General features: G+C 49.6%; 1 protein-coding gene across 2 annotated transcripts in view; it reads left to right on the plus strand.

Annotated features, from left to right (window-relative positions):
• Positions 1-17162, plus strand: part of MYO1D (myosin ID) — a 160689-nt gene that overhangs the window by 69159 nt on the left and 74368 nt on the right. For both annotated transcript variants that reach the window (XM_084222151.1, XM_084222152.1), the window contains one exon: positions 16540-16763. In XM_084222151.1, coding sequence (XP_084078277.1) covers positions 16540-16763 — 224 coding nt within the window. The remainder of the gene's footprint in view (positions 1-16539; positions 16764-17162) is intronic.

The following is a 17162-nucleotide window of genomic DNA, read 5'->3' on the forward strand; positions in this document are numbered from 1 at the left end:
TGGGCTCTGTGCCAAGGTCTCTGAGCCCCCTGGCAGGGGCTGGAGCCATCCAGGACAGCCCGAGGGATGTCTGGGCTTGCAACATCCCTTTGCCAGGATCTCTTCTCCTGGGAAGATGGAAAGCCTCAGAGAAAAAGCAATATCATCTCATTTGCTTCTCCCTGTTTTGCTGCTTTGGAATGTGGCTGGACATTGTTTACTAACAGGAGCATGTTTGATTGGTTTCATGTGAATTGTTTTTACTTAATGACCAATTACCATCAGCTGTGTCAGACTCTGAGGAGTCAGTCATGAGTTTTTCATTATCATTCTTGTTAAGCCTTCTGGCTGCATCCTTTCTTTATTTTTAGTATAGTTTTAGCATAATGTAATATAATGTAACATAATGTAACATAAGCCTTCTAAGAACATGGAGTCAGATTCACTCATCTCTCACCTCATCCTGGGGACCCCTGCAAATACCACAGTTCATCACTGTTTAAAAACTTGCTCTTTTCTCAGTGGAAGGAGCACGCCTGGGAGCTTGAGGAACTTTTATGGCTGAAATGTGGAATCACAGAATTCCAGGCTGGTTTGGATCAGGAGGGGCCTTAAAGCCCAGTCCCAGCACAGCCTGGCACAGGTGCCAGAGCAGCTGTGGCTGCCCTGTCCCTGGAAGGCCAGGCTGGATGGGGTCAAGTGGAGAGGTTGAATGGAAGATGTCCCTGCCCATGGCAGGGGAGGGGACTGAGGGAGCTCTCAGGCTCCTTTTAACACAAACCATCCCATGGTTCTCTGGTGTTAGCACTTGCTGAAAACTCTGTCTGTACAAGCAAGATCTGTCTGGCAAAGAGCAGAAATAGTGGGGCTGACCTTGCCCTGCCAGGCAAAGTGGATTAGTTCAAGACTTTTAGAAACTAATTTCTTAAAATGTGTGTCTTGTGTGAAATTCTTGGAACCTGGGAAAGAACAGAACCTCTGGACCCATTCCTGTCCCTCACAAACAGAAACTGCTGAGAGATGGGTGTAAAGACTTGACAGAACAAAAGCTCTGCAGGGAACACAGGTTTGCACAAACTCTCCAAACCTGCTGGACAGAATGGGGAAGAGCCTGAAGGAGAAATTCCCCCCTGGAAGCTCTGAGTTCTGTGGATCACTCATATTTGTGCTGTCTGTGGTGCATTGGATGTGATTCCCTTCCTGGAAACCCAACCAGTCTGACCAGGATGGGAGCAGAAGGATCAGGCCTAGGGCTGGTCTCTTGGTATTTGTTGTGCTGAATGGTTTGTCTTTAGTAGGGAATTCTGCACCTTTTGTGTGCAGTGAGCTTTTCTGGAAAGGCCAAGCTCAGGCTGTGGAGGATGCAGGCCCTGCCTTTCTCTGAGCTTTGTGGTTCAGAGTTTTGTTCTCTGTTCTGAGCATCTGTACTGCTGCTGAGCTTCCTTGGACTCTCAGCATCTTCTCCTACCTTCCTTCCCTGGAAAGGGGAGCACTTTTCCATCTGGTTTGTTCTCTTGGGCTGATTTCTAGGGCTCCCAAGCCCCCTGGGAGGTGTTCCTGGATCCTTAACTGTGCTTCCCCGTGCTCACCAGGGGTTCTAGGGAGGAATTTCCTGCCTGGAGCCACTTGGATGCTTTCAGGGAGGTCCCAGGGCCACAGCTCTAACCCAGAGTCTCTTTCTCCCCAGGACTGGGGTGAGCTAATGAGCTCCTTGTGGAATAAAGCTGCAGGGGGGACTGCTTGCTCCCAGGTGACTCCAGCTTTCATATGAAACCAGGGAGCAATTGAGGGGTGACCTTTTTGGAAATTGCAAGGTGCAGCTACTGGAGAATAATTTCAGAGCCCCAGGCTGTGTTGCTGTGGGAGCAGATCATGGCTCAGTGAGCTCCAAGCTCCTCTTTCAGATAAATCCAGTGAGAGGCACAATTTTAACAGCAGCTTGTCAGTTTTGTGAGTTTGCTGCCAGCTCCAGAATTACATTGTCTGGGCTGGGATCTGGAGTGGGCTCAGCATCAAAGACAGCTGGGCAAAGGATTTTTTTGCCCCTGGAAGGTAAATAACCTGCTTAGGTGTAATGGATCGACTCCTTTGCTCCACAAAGGGTTTGTATGGCATCAGGTGTAGAATAACTGTGGTGTTTCTGGGGGTTTCCTTGTTGCCACAGTGAGCAAAAGTGATAGAAATTAAAATGCTGGTGCACATTGTCCTGTGGCTTCACAAACCTTCCTGCCCTGTGTCTTGTTGTCCCTGGAGTGGGGAGGGACCAACATGAGTCTACCTGAGGACTGAAGCAGGACATGGAGGCATCTTTTTGTTATTTTTCTGTGAGAAATCTTCAGGGAGTTCTAACTTACCTCATAAAGGATCATAAAAGACAAACGCCTTCTCCAGTGTTCAAGGTATTGAGGACTCTGGAGGAATCTGGATGCCCTCCTGGAGCTCCTTCCCTGTAGCTGAACCCTCTCTGCTTTCACTCACTGGAGGTTCTTCAACCAGGCTCTCAAATGGGGCTGGCAAGGGGGTGCAGAGGAGCTTTTCAGAGTCCTGGAACTTGCAGCTAAACCAAGAAGCACTCAATGAATCATTAAATGCTTATTAAACAGCCCATCAGCTGAAGAGCTGGTATCTATAGGTATGGATTAGAGCCCTTGTACAGTGTTAAATCTACCTGACAGAAGCTTGACTTGGTCTCCATTTTCAGTGTTTCTCTTGTTTCCTGCTAACTCTGCTCCCAGCCCTGGCTGGGATCCCTCCCTGGCTCTGCTGCTGGCAGATGGGGCCGCTGGAGTCGGGCAGTGCTGTAAAAGGAACAGCCAAAAATCAAAGAGGAGGGATCTGATGAGGCCTTCTCTGAGCTCTGAAAGCATCAAGGCAATTTTGCCTGTCATTTCTGTTCTCAACTTGCTTTCAATTGTTCATTAACAACTCAGAGGGAAATTTAATTCTTGCTCTTTTTTCCTTCTGTTGTTTTGCCTGTGAGCATCAAAGGCTGAGGGAGACAAACTGTGAGCACATCCAGAAGGATTTGGTTTTGGAGTTCCTCAAATTGTAATTTAGGAAAAGGGAAAGACAAGAGAAGATGAAATGTGGTGTTGTGGCAATGGGCACTTGTGTGACACAAGCTGAGGCAGATGTGAGAGCAGCCTTAGAGCAGCTGATCCCAGCCTGGGGCCCAGGGGTGTTTTCCTCTGCACAGGAATGAGCGTAAGTGAAAGAATCCACATTTAGCAGCTCTTTTTCTAATGATGTGTATTCTGTGGCTTATGGCTGTCCTGCAAATCACAGAGGCTTTCCAGAAGGGACTCAGTAATTATCTGGAGAGCTTCATCATCCAGTGACCCTTAACCCTCCAAACGGTGCTGCTGCCTTTGTGTAATGGTGCTTGCCAGTTTGGTTCAATTGAATTAAAACTGACTTCTCTGTCTTCTGGTTTAAATAGATAATTTTACTTTCTTTTGTTCCACATCTCTGGGATGTCTTCACCTTTAGATTTATCTTTCACACTCCTTTTTTTCCATGGTAAAATGTCAGTGAGACTCCAGGCTGTAATTTTCCTTCTGCCCCAACGCAGTCAGTGAGCAGATGTGATGTGATTTAACCGTGGCAACTTGCTGGCTCCAGGAGAATTCAGCAAGTGAGAGCTGTGTCCAGTGTCACAAAGCCCATATGGCAGCAGGGACATCACACCAAAGGGTCACTCCAGGAGCCCCAGCTGAGGTTGCTTCATGTGGTGCTTTAGGGTTTATTTGCTGTACCTGTTCTCCTGCCAGCTCTGTGATTGTCACCCTGAATGCAAATGGAGCAGCTCTAATGTTAATCATGCAAATAAAAATAATAAAAAAAAAAGCTGCCATGAAGCTGTGCTGCTTTCCCTGCCCTTGGAAAGGCTCCCACAGGCTCATTAGCTGTGCAGAGCAGAGCTTTGTTCGGGGAAGGAAGCCCGGGCAGGCGGCACGTGCGGGCTGTGCAGATGATGGCTCCTGTCACTATAATTTACTGCCACATTTCGGTGGCATTTTATCAGGCCGGCACAGCTGCGCATGCAAATCGCTCCCGAAATCTTCCTGCCTGGCACGGAAGCAGCAGGAATGTCCTTGAGTGCAGCCCGGCCCCTGCTGGGACACAGCCCAGCCACGGGGACAGGGCCGGCCCTGGGACGTGCCCTGGGCATCCCGAGGTGTCCTTGGGCATCCCAGCGTGTCCGTGGAGCCAGATGGGCTCTGCAGAGGCTCGGGAGCTGCCATCACCATGGTAACACTCCCCAGCCCGCGGGGAGAGCAGCACAGAGCCGTGGCTGAGGTGTCATCGTTCCCTGCCATCATTCCGTGTCATCATTCCTCGTCTCACCTCCCCACTCCAGCCCCACCAGCCCAGGGAGCTCAGGACACAGGGGAGCCTCAGCCACACGGGGAAACTCCTCCATGGACACAGGAGGTGTTTCCTGACAGGTGAGGGAGGGACAGAAGCAGCCAGTGGGGGCTTGGGCCATGACCCAGCTGGAAGGGAGGGAGTGGGTTTGCCTCTGGACTCCGGGCTGATTCCATCCCAGGGCAGTGTTTGTGTGTGCTGGCTGTCTGCAGGAGCAGGTCTAGAATGCCAGATGGATTTGGATCCAGGACCCAGGCTTTGATCTGGAGAGGCTCTGGCAGGGAGGAGCTGTGACAGGAGATGCTGTGACTCCTTCCTGAGGAGCAGGGGCTGGGAGCTGCCAGGACCAGGTGCAGGGAAGGAGGAAGAGCTGGCTCTGTCCCCTGCACTAACACTGACTGATGCCACAGCTCCTCCCATGCTGCTCCCCTTCCCTGGACTGGGAGCATCCCTGCCTGCTTCCAGGGAAGGCATTGAGGCAAAAAAATCCACCCTGCCCACCCTAGAAAATGCCAAAGCATTTAAAAAATGCTTTACCTCTTACCAAAAAACCAGAAGAAAAGAGGGAATGTTCTGCCAGTTTAGCCCCACAATGGCTCAGCTGCCTTCAGAGGAATGGTCATGCTGGCAAGAACTGGGGACCTGCCTGTGGGGGAAAAGCAGGAGAGCTGGATCCTGCCCTTTCAGTAGCAGATACCTGGAGACACCTGGATACCTTCTTGATGTCCTTCTGCTCCAGGAAATTCTGTGGTAACACTCTGTAACCTAAATAAGCATAAATATCCATTATTGCTGAGCAAGAGAGGAGGAGAGGGGGTGCTGTGAGTGTGCACCACTGTGTAAAATACAGTCCAGCAGAGTATGGAGAGCAAAGAAACAGCCTGTTCCAGAGCCTGGTGTCCCAGCTGGGTCACCTGGAGCTTCATGGCTGTTGGAGCCACCTTAAAGCTTGGCTTACCATTTCCAACACAGGTGGGGAAAAACAAAACACAAAGAAAAGCCCAGACTCTTCCCTGAACCTTTTGCCAGCATCAGAGTGAACATTTGTGCTGTGATGAGTTGGTTGAACCAACCTTTGGTGCCTCTGATCTTGGAAATCATTCCAGGTTCTATCTCTGCCTTTCACAGCTGTTGAGGATTTTTTCCCATGCTCATCCACGTGTACCACAGGCAAATTGGGAAAAGCAGATTGAGCCCTTGCTGCTGATGCTTCCACACTGTTATCATGGGAGGGAATGAGCTTTTGTTGTGCCTGAGCTTTCCACCTTTTCAAGGGTTCTGATCTGCTGCACCTCAAGGTGTCTTTAAGCCTGCTTTGAGCTGTGACAGGGCTGCCAGTGTGGTGTAAAAAAGGGCAAAAAGCACAATTCCTTCAGGAGATTCTGTGGTTCCTGGTGTTGCCAGAGGCAGGAATCCCTGCAGGGTGCAGCCAGGAGTAACAAGGTGCCCTGTCAGGCCCATGGGACACCACAAAGGGCACCCAAGGACCAGCAGCTCCATGTAGGGGGGTGGTTGGGAGCTTTCCCAGGGTTGGGAATCTCATCCCTGTCCCAGAGCACGGGGGGTGTTTGCTGCAGCCATGGCTGAGCTGCAGGAGGAGCTGCAGGAGGAACCTGGAGCTGAGATGTGGCTGCATCCCACACCTGGGAGCTGCTGGAGCGTGGCTCCTTTGGTGATTTTCATGTTCATTATTGAACACGCTCTTGTTAGTGCCAGCTAATTAATCTCAGAGTGGGACCCTTCTCTCTTTCCAGCCTGTGGAATATTGTTGCTATTAAGCAAAGCAATAGAATGAACGTTGTTCAGCTGACTTATGTGGAAAGAGAAAACAGCTCTCAGCAGTTGCAGCAGCTCTTCCCCCTCGCTGCTCTCTGAGGTGATCTGGGAGAACGGGGAGCCTTTGATTTAAACCCTCTGCCTCAAACATTCACGGGATCCACATTTACTCAAAGCAGGAAAAGGCAGATCACAACCTGGGGCTGTGAGTGAGCTCTGAGGCACTCCATCCCAGCCCTGCTCTGTGGGGAGGTGTCCCTCTGGAGCAGTCAGGGCTGGGGGCACTGGGGATGGCAGAGTTCCTCCGGGGCCCCGTGGCCGCCGCACGTGCGGCTCCTCTGCGCTGCCATGGAAATATTTAACATTTAATGTTTAATAACCTGCCCGTGTGAGAGCCTTCAGAGCTGAGCAGGGAGCTTCATGCCTGCCTGAATTCTGTGATTCTCACCAGTTGGGCTGCCTGGAGGGCAAACCATGGGCTGGGACAGATGGAATATTGATCATGGAGCAGTCTGGGCTGGGCCGAAGGAGGGTGGTGGGAGAAGGTGTTTGTGGTGCAGCAGGAATGGAGGAGTTTCCCAAGGTTTGGTTCTTGCAGAACTGCTCCAAAATACCACTCTGGGGTTTAATTTAGCCAAGCTGGGTTTGTCTGCTGAATCCTGGGCATTTGTTTGCTCACTCACGTGTTTGGATTGGGAGCTGTGTGGGTTTTGCTCTGCACTCACAGGGATTGCAGCATTTAGGTCAAATCTAGATTATCCCTTTTTCCATGGGAGATGTACAGGCAAGGCTGCATCCTGGGCCCACCCTGGCTGCTCTGCTGGCTTTCCTTGTGCTCTGCAGGGCCCATTTAATTGTTTTCCTTTCTTTCTTCCATTTTTTCTCTTTCTTGTTTTTGATGGCACATTCAGAGCATGGAACAGCCTGCAGCCTGCAGACAAGGCTGTAATGCATAGATGGGTGTGGAGGATTTATGTTCTGCTGAGGTGATGGATGTGATCTTGGATGTGAGGTTTCTTTAATCTTAGAAACTCTGTTGGAAGCTCAGTGAGGTTTTTAAAGTGATTCTAAAGGTATGTTCAGATCTCACCCCTGCCATTCATCTGAATTTTATTTTATTAAATTTTAATCAAAAAACAAGTGAATTAAATATTCTTTAGGAGAAAAAACTCCAGTGCTTCTCTTAAGCTGGGATGTGTCTTTTGCTTTGTCTGAATGCTGTTTGTGCAAGTCCCTGATTTAGAAGCTGCCAAAGCAGCTGCTGCACTGGGAGTAGTGGGATCATCCCTTGGAACACTGCTGGGATCACTGAAGCCAGGGCTGTGCAGGAGGAGATCCCTTGGTCTGGAGCTTTTCGTGTCCCCAGGGGTCACTTCCACCTTGGGCTGGCCTTAACTGAGGGAGTAAAAGGGACTGGAGGAAAGCTGTGGCTGCCCCATCCCTGGGAGTGCCCAAGGCTGGCCTGGATGGGGCTTGGAACAGCCTGGGACAGTGGCAGGGGTGGGACTGGATGGGCTTTAAGGTCCCTTCCAGCTGGGGTTTGGGATCCCATGGTTGATGTTTCTATGAAACATCCTATTTAAAACACTGTGGAATTGGCAGAGATCTCTGGAGAGTGAAGAAAGAACAGCAAGGAACTTCCTCACTGGGAGCAGCTGTATAGAAATAAATACTCTTTGTAATGGTCAGGAGGTTGAGCTGTGTTCAAACTTTGTTTTTCCAACCTTTTCCTTTCTCTCTATCCCTCCTTTAGCCCTTCAGTCCTGATTTCCATTGCCCTCTTCATTTTTCCTCCCCTGAATTTTAGGAGGACAAAGCATAGAGAAGGCAAAGGTATTGAAAGAGGTGAGGAGAGACCATGGGTGAGAGCTGGATGGGGGAATGTTGTTTGATTTGTTGTTTGGTTTATGGTGCTCTTTGGGGTTTTTTAAGCCCAAAAATTCCTTTTCTTTCAATTTTCAACATAATCATCATTGCCTCTACTCTTGTGTCCATGGTTTGCTCGTGGGCCCTTCCCTGCCTGCTCACACTGAGGAATCAGCACGTGCTGCTGGTTGTTCCCCTCCCCTGCCTGTCTCCTTGGCCTTTCCTCCTGGGGACAATCCACTCCATGTCCTGTCACTGTCATATTTTCTGGAAAAATTCCTTTGCCAAGATTATTTCTCCTGAGAAGCTGAGAAGCCTCAGAGAAAAAGGGAAACAATAATTATCTGAATTGCTTCCCCTGTGTTTTGCTGCTTTGGAATGAGGTTTGGAGGTTGTTTATCCAACATGTGAATTGTTTTGACTTAATGACCAATCGTGGTCCAGCTGTGTCAGGACTCTGAAGCAGTCACAAGTTTTTAATTAGTATCTTGTTAAGCCTTCTGTGAGATCCTTTCTCTATTCTTTAGTGCAGTTTTAGTATAGCATTCTTTAATATAATATAATACCATAAAATAATAAATTAGCCTTCTAAGAACATGGAGTCAGATTCTCATGTTGTCCTGGGGACCCTGAAAATGCCACACTGTCCCTCTGCTCCTGCTCAGTCCCTGGGCTGGGCTCTGATCCATGGCACTGCCCTGGAGGCTGCTCCAGAGGGGTCACTTGGAAAACTGCCATCCAGCTGGTTTTTTGGGAGCCGTGGCATCCTCCACCCCCTCCCTCGTGCCCCCCACACATTTCCACCTCCTCATCCCTCTGGGATGCTGCCAGAGCCTCCTGGGCTCCTCTGCCTGTGGTGCTTGGCTGGCAGTCAGTGGCTCTGTGGCTGCTGGTTGGGATTGGGATCTGGGGAGGCAGATGGCTCTGAACTGGAGCTGAAGCTGTTCCAGCAATGTCACTCTGATTTCAGGCTCCTTCTGCCCTGTGGCTGATTTTTCCTGAAAGATGAAGAGACTTTGCCTCGTGGAGGCTGCTGCTCCTCTGTCAGCTTGGCTGGGAGCTGGCTCAGGATTCAGGAGCTGCCAGGGCAATCTCAGGAGGTCAGGCAGGGACAGGGTGATCTTCAGTCTCATTCCCATGGGAAATCAGGTTAACCAGCAGGGAAAGCCACAGGAGGGGGTAAGGGAAGTTTGGATTTATTCTTGCCCTTGGGAGGGATGGCACAGGGCTCTGCCATCCCAGGCTGCTTTACTCTGCCCGTAAGGGTGCATGTTGTGATGCCCCCAGCTGGCTGGGATGTGGCTGGATTGAAGTGGGAGTTCTGAGGTGCCTGTGGCTGCCAGGTCTCAGAGGGATGATCTACTGGGTCATTTGGACCTGGGCATGAAAATCCCTTGGATCTTATTGGGTGCAAAGGCATAAAGGGGAGAAGCAGAACGCTGCATGCACAAATCCTCCTGTTGGGGTTTGCCCCTCCTCGGCCCCCAACACACAACAGAGCAGTACCTTTGCAACAGGAGGATCTGTTACAGGCTGTGTAAACTTCCCTCTGGAAATTTGATGTGTTGAATTTCATTTTACAGGGCTCAATGTTCTTGAGTTATGAACTGGAGGTGGGGGAGAACTGAAAAGGTGCATTGGGTAGAGCTCTCCCAATATTCAAACCCAAGGAAGGTGTGGGTTGGCAGGAACACTTCAGCCTCCTGGAGCTGCTTGTTCTGGAAATGCATTGGCACAGGCTGCCCAGAGAAGCTATGGCTACCCTTGGATCCCTGGAAATGTCCAAGGCCTGGCTGGATGGGGCTTGGAGCCACCCGGGATAGTTGGAGGTTGCCCAAGCTGGATGATTTTTAACGTCTCTCCAACCCAAACCATCCTGTAATTCCAAGTTTCTGTGATCCTTGTTTGTTTCATCTATGTCCTGCTGCTCACAGCTACACAAAGTACCTGCCCAGCAGGGAGTTCTCTGCCCTGACACCTCCTCTTGTCCCCAGGATTGACCATTCCATGCCTCTGGAAGGCTCCATGGAGCAGCCAGGTCATCATGGCAGCTCAGCATTACTGAGGGGCTTCTTTGAGCTGCAATGAGCCCTGCAGTGGAAAAGAAAACCACCAAGCCAGAAAAACAATAATTTAGAAAATATTTCTCCCCCATTCCCTGGGAGAAGTTTGTCCTTCCCTTTGACTGTTTCCTCACCTTTGAGGCACTGCCATGGTGCCGTGGAAGGTCCTCACTGGCAGGGGGTTCTCCAGTTATGACAACTTGATTTGAGAACATGCTTTTCATTAATGTTTGCTGTGTGTGTAGCCAGGGGCATGTCTGAGCTGGATAATTGGATTTGGGAGGCCAGTGTTTGTACAATTGTGACACCTCTTGCTGTGAAGGCAATTTCTGCAGCGATGCAGCTGATACAACATGGGGGCAATCTGTTCCAGCCTTTGTTCCAGGGGTGTCTGACTGGTGGGAGAAGTAACCCCAGCAAGAGACTTCCCTGAACAGCACGGCTGCTTCCAGCCCAAGGAAGCAAAACCAAGACTTTGTTCTGTGTTTCAAATGGTCCAGGGAACAGCTGACAGCAGTGAGGCTCTGCAAAGTCTTCAGCAGCTTACAGGGATTGCCTGGGTGTGTTCTTTTCCTGAGACCCTCTGTAACACCCAAGGATTGTTCACTGAGGCCTGGAGCCCTTTGTTCCTCATTTCTGTTCTTACTAAATTCAAAAATGAGAAATTGGCAGTAGGGTTTTGCCCAGTTGATTTTGTTTGTGGTCCATACATCCCTTACAGGTATATTTTATGCCTTTTCAGTCTATGCTTGCCTATCTCAAGCAATAAAAATCTTCTTTGCTTTTCTTTTAAAAAATTTCCCCAGTACTCTTTGGATGCTCAGTTTTTGGATCCTAGCTGGTGATTCCGTCAAATTCAGAGTTTTAGAGCCTGCTCTGCCCTCAGACAGGGAAATGCCAGCTTTAATCCAGCCTTACACATTTTGGGTGAAATCCAGGCCTTGTGCAAGTCTGGTTTAGGCAGGAAGCTTTGAGCCTTGAGCTCCCCAGCAGCTCTGAGGCCTTTGCATGGCTGAAGCTGCACCAGATCTGAGCTAAAACCACAGTGGTAACTGAGTGTGGTTAGTGACTGCTGAGCACAGCCCGTGTGCAGGGGGTGCTGCCTCCTCTCTGTCTAATGGCCTCAAGGAATAAATAAAGAACATGTTGTTTATTATTTTATCTGCACACAGGGATGAGATTCTCAGTCCCAGCTCCCTGGGTTTGGTTGGTGTGCTCAGTTTCTGCTGTGGCTTTTGTGCTTCCTGCTCTTGCCATTCCCTTCACTGTCCCATGTCCTGCCTTGCTTCCCCAGCTCTTCCCTCAGCCACTGAAATGCTCTTTATTCCCACACCCTCCCTGAGAGCAGCCCTGGCAGGGGCTGAGGCTGCCATGGAGCTCCTTGCCTTCAGTCCCTTGGGTTGTTCTCAGAGTCCCAGAGTGGTTGGGGTTGGAGGGGACAGTGAAACCATCCAGTCCCACCCCTTGCCATGGGCAGGGACACCTTCCACCAGAAGGGATGGTCAGCCTGGAGAAGGGGGGGTTCCAGGGAGAGCTCAGAGCCCTGCCAGGGCCTGAAGGGGCTCCAGGAGAGCTGGAGAGGGACTGGGGACAAGGATGGAGGGACAGGAGCCAGGGAATGGCTCCCACTGCCAGAGGGCAGGGCTGGATGGGAGATTGGGAATGAGGAATTGTTCCCTGGCAGGGTGGGCAGGCCCTGGCACAGGGTGCCCAGAGCAGCTGGGGCTGCCCCTGGATCCCTGGCAGTGCCCAAGGCCAGGCTGGACACTGGGGCTGGAGCAGCCTGGGACAGTGGGAGGTGTCCCTGGGACAGTGGGAGGTGTCCCTGCCATGGCACTGGAGGATCTTTCAGGTCTTTCCCAACCCAAATCATTCTGTAGTAGTGATTCTGTGTGGGCAGGATTGCACAGGGTCTGGGCTGTTCTGCTGTGTGAGAGCAGAAATGAGCTCCTCTGATGAGTTTGATGCTCCATGAAGTGCTGGGTGCTGAAGAACTGCCCAGGCTCCGTGGGTTGTGTCTGTAGGAAAAGGGAGACATCCCCCACAGGGGCAGCGAGGAGAGAGAACTCTGACAGAGGTTGAAAGAAGAGAGTTCTCTTTTTTTTTAAGGGTTTGGGACCCAAAATCTCTGTGTTTCTCTTTAAACTGAGCATGTCTAGAGAGCAACAGCCCCTCACAGCTCTGCACTGATTGCTGCATGAGTTTTCTGGGCTGCATGGCAGAACTGTCAGTGAAGCTGTCAGGAGAGCCTCTGACATCAGCTTCACAAAGCAACTGTGGTGTTGAAAGCAGCCTTGGGTAGTTAATGAATCCTTCTGTAGAGAGAAGGCTGGATGTGCACCAGCAGTGCTGTGGGATCTTTCTCAGAGGGAAACAGTCTGTGACAGGACTGTGCTGAGCAGGGAGGCTCGTTATCCTTCCAGCTCAATCCTGCGAGGAAAACAATTACAGTCTTCTGCTTGGTGGGTTGTGTTGGAGGGTGAGTGCAGGTGGGGAAGGATCCCTGGGGAATGCCAGGGAATGCCAGGGAATGCCAGTTCCTCTGCTTACAGGATGGCAGCAGCACTGCCTCCTTGCCCTGCCTGGGGCTGGGGCCATGCACTGTCACTGTCACAGCCACATGCACTGCAGCAGGGGGTGCCAGGAGCAGCCCAGGAGCTGCTGTGTTCTGCTTGTGGTGCTCTCCAGGCAAAACACAACTCACAGTGACACTGGAGAAACTGGGCCCCATCCCAGAAGTTTGGGGAATATCCTTTGGTTTTATATTTGTTTGTTTTTTCACACAGTACCAGAATAGATATTCCCCAGGCTATTTTCAGAGCAATCTTTTCTTTAATCAGAGTTAAAATTGTTTCTCAATAATTGTTCTCAATTAGCACAGAATCATGCAATGGTTTGAGTTGGAAGGGACTTTAAAGCTCATCCAGTGCCACCCTCTGTCACAGGCAGGGACACCTCCCACTGTCCCAGGGACCCCTCCCACTGTCCCAGGGACACCTCCCACTGTCCCAGGTGCTCCAGCCCCAGTGTCCAGCCTGGCCTTGGGCACTGCCAGGGATCCAGGGGCAGCCCCAGCTGCTCTGGGCACCCTGTGCCAGGGCCTGCCCACCCTGCCAGGGAACAATTCCTCATTCCCAATCTCCCATCCATCCCTGCCCTCTGGCAGTGGGAGCCATTCCCTGGCTCCTGTCCCTCCATCCTTGTCCCCAGTCCCTCTCCAGCTCTCCTGGAGCCCCTTCAGGCCCTGGCAGGGCTCTGAGCTCTCCCTGGAGCTGCTCCTGTCCAGCTGAGCACCCCCAGCTCTCCCAGCCTGGCTCCAGAGCAGAGGGGGGCCAGAGCAGCAGTTTGATCATTTCTGTGGCCTCCTCTGCTCTGTGCCTTTCTCATGTGAAGATCTCAGTTGTAAACACAATGTTTTTCAGTCACATTCTACCTGAATTTGGTCAGCACTGGGAAGTCTGGAGCCACATTTCTCTTCACAGAGGAAAGCAAGGCACAGTTCTTCCCAAGAATGTTTCTGGGTTTCACATTCTCTGAACCTCAGAGAAAGGAAAACACAATTCTTATCTCATTTGCTGTGCCTGTGTTTGTGCCCCAGCAGAATGCAAGTGGAGATTGTTTACCCACAGGGATGGTGTTTTGTTTCCCTGCCCTGCCAGGGCCAGGTGTGTGTGTGTGTGTGTGTGTGTGTGTGTGTGTGTGTGTGTGTGTGTGTGTCAGGACTGTCACTGACAGTGACGAGATTCTGTGCAGTGTGAGCAGAGTTGAGTGCTGGGCAGGCTCAGTTTAGATGTAATGTAATATAGTGTGTCAGGAAAATTAATTTATAAACATCAGAGGTTTATGTCTGAAAAGGAGACAGAGGAGTCCTTTGACTTTATTTGAAGAAAGGGAGAGGCCATGGGGCATTGCCCTGGGATCTCTCCAATTTTTGGATGACACAGCCTCCCTTTTTATCCCAATTTCCCACATTTCCCTTTTCTCTTTCCCATTGGCTGAGGTACTTGAGAGGTACAGACTCCCCAGAACACCTGATACCAGATACCCCTCTAATGTATAACCCTCCCTTTTCATTTTTACTTCTTATGGAATTTAGGAGTTTTTCTTCCCTATTGTTTCTTTCACCTTTCAGTGTCTAATTTCAATTATCAGCAAAACTCAAGTTTATTTGTAAAAGCAAATATATTTTTCCATTCATCAATCAGTAAAATCTTCCGTATTGCTTCTTTTATCTCCCAGTGCTGGTTTTATCTACTAGCAGCCCCACAGCTTGTTTGGAAAGACAAATCCACTATTCCTCCCAAGTGTAATATAGTATAGAATCATATAGTGTAATAAAGTAATTAATTAGCCTTCTGATAGGATGGAGTCCTGCTCATCGTTCCTCTCCTTTGTCAGGGGCCCATGCAAATACTATAGGAAATCCCTTCCCTCTGTCAAAAATGCCAGTCACTTGTTTTTAAAATTTTAAAAGTTAATGGTAATAAAATGGTTATAAAATAGTAATATAATTAGAGTAATAAAAATTTGGACAATTTGGATTAGGACAATACGAGACAATAAGAACAAAGAGTTATGGACAGTCCAGGTACCTTTTCTGGGCAAAATAAGCCCAAAAGAGGCCCCACGTTAACAGAGGATTAACCCTTAAAAGCAACAGCCTCACACATGATGCATCAATTCCATTCGAACACAGGATTCTGTCTGGGCAGTGCCAGCTTCTTCCTCTGAATCCTAATGACATCTTCAGGGATGAGCGAGGCAGGAAGAAGTTCATTTCTTCTGATAATGGAGCAATAAATTCTCTTTCTCTGAAAGATTTAGGTGTCCTGTGGCTGCTATCTCACTGTGAGTCCTTTCTTTAGGAAAAAAGTATCCTACATAGCATGGTTTCTATTTTAACCTTATGTTATAACCTAAAACTATCTTTAACACACTACTTAAGAAAATTAATACAGCATCACTGTCTAACATAACACATATAATATTCATTTTAATATTTGCGAAAAGCCAATCATAAAGTATGCATTTTTCACATGTAATATAGTGTAATATAGTAGAGAATAATATAGTATAATAAAGTAATTAATTAGCCTTCTGATGAGATGGAGTCAGATGCATCATTGTTGGAGGCCCATGGTGAGCAGGTGATTTGTAGAAGCAAACAAACTCAACAGCTTTGTGAAAGTTGTAACGCTGGTATGTTTATTACAGCATTGGATGCATGTGGAGATTACTTTCCTTAAAAGACACGGGTACCTCTGGGAACTCTAGATGCTTTTTTATCTTTCTCTCAAATACTTATGCATGCAATTTCACAATAGGTTCGTACATATTCATTTTTACCGATTTCACATGACATTTGCCGCTAACTCTTCTTTATTAGAAAGAATTCCTGAGTCAGCCTGACCTGCTCTCCTAGCAGTCTCTGTCTCTGTCTGCCCCCCTTATCTCTAGACTTTTGGCTGCAGTAGTTTCTCTGAGCACAGGCTTTTTATGAGAACAGGCAGTCAGACTAATATGGTTTCAAACTACAGACTTAGCTCAAAGATGTACATTTCACCTAAGTCAAAATAGATTTCTACTCTGGAAAATTTCTACTCTGTCTCACAGGAAGGCTCTTTATCCTTCCAGTAAGGAAGGAAAAGAAATACAGTCTTCTGCTTGGTGGGTTGTGTTGGAGGGTGAGTGTGGGAACTCGGCGCACCTCTCCTGATGCCCAGAGCTACCGAGAGAACCCTTGGGGAGCTCGGGAGCCTTGGGATGTTGCTGAAAGTACCTGGTGGCTCAACTTTGACCCTACAAGAGATGTACCACCTATATGTGGGGATATAAGAATCACTGGTGTTTAAAGGATATAGAAATAGAACATTTACAGGTCAAAGTACAGATTTTAAGATTTTGGTACGGGGGGTTGGAAAAACAAGATGGAGGGAGTTGGGGCCTGCCACATGGTTCTTCCTCCTTCTTCTTGTCTTCCATTTTCTGTGTGACGTAGGTATTTTTGATAGGTTCATAGTAAAGGTACACTTAGTAATAAAAATTATAAGTATTGGGGACAAAAGATAAATATAGTTTACGTAGTCTTTGTTATAAAAAGATGCGACTGCCCTGTGGGCAGTCAGAGTGCCTTTGGCTGCCTTGCTGGTCAGACCCCAGCTGAGTGGAAAGAAAATTTTTGTAGATAAGAAATAATAAACAACCTTGAAGACCGAACCTGAGAGTCCAGCCTTGTCTTTTGGAGCCCAGGAAGCGAACCCATCTCACCCTTGTCTGGGCAGAGACAAATAACAGCCAGCCCGGACAGGTGAGTGCAGGTGGGGATGGATCCCTGGGGAATGCCAGCTCCTCTGCTTACAGGATGGCAGAGGAAGTCGCTTGCCTCGAAATACAGTTATGAATCCGTGCAGCCCAGGAAGGGTGTGGGAAGGCAGCAGTCCTGCGCGGTGCCCGCTGACCCCCGTGTGTGTGTGTTGTGTGCCCGCAGGTGTGGCGGGGCACGCTGGCCCGGCTGCGCTACCGGCGGGCGCGGGCGGCGCTGACCATCGCGCGCTGCTACCGGCGCCACAAGGTGCGCGCCCACCTGCGCGAGCTCCTGCGGCGCTTCCGCGGCGTGCGCCACCTGCCCGACCGCGGCCGCTCCATCCCCTGGCCCGCCCCGCCCAAGGTGCTGCTCCGCTTCCAGGAGGCTCTGCAGGACATCTACCACAGGTACGGCCTCCCAGGGCGCGCCTGCTGCTGCGGGTTGTCGTTCTTGTGGGGTTTAGGTTCTGTGCTGCTTTAGCGGGTGGGTCTGGGCTTCATATCTTTCCCCATTGGCTGAGGTACTTGAGAGGTACAGACTTCCCTCTAATGTATAACCCTCCCTTTTAATTTTGAATTCTTATGGAATTTAGGAATTTTTCTTCCCCATTGTTTCTTTCACCTTTCAGTGTAGCAGACACTGAGATGGCTAGGGCCCCGTGGGGGATGGAGGCTTAGAGATAAGGAAATGCTGAGTCAGTATAGCTAAGCCTGGAGTCTTCACTTAGGTCCTCCCAGCCTAGCTTATCTCTCTGTGACCCTATAGGCTAGTTTTCCCTAACCCTTACAATTGGTCAGTTCCTAATC

Source organism: Fringilla coelebs (genome assembly GCF_963513975.1).
Source record: "Fringilla coelebs genome assembly, chromosome: 27".
NCBI classification, from domain to species: domain Eukaryota; kingdom Metazoa; phylum Chordata; class Aves; order Passeriformes; family Fringillidae; genus Fringilla; species Fringilla coelebs.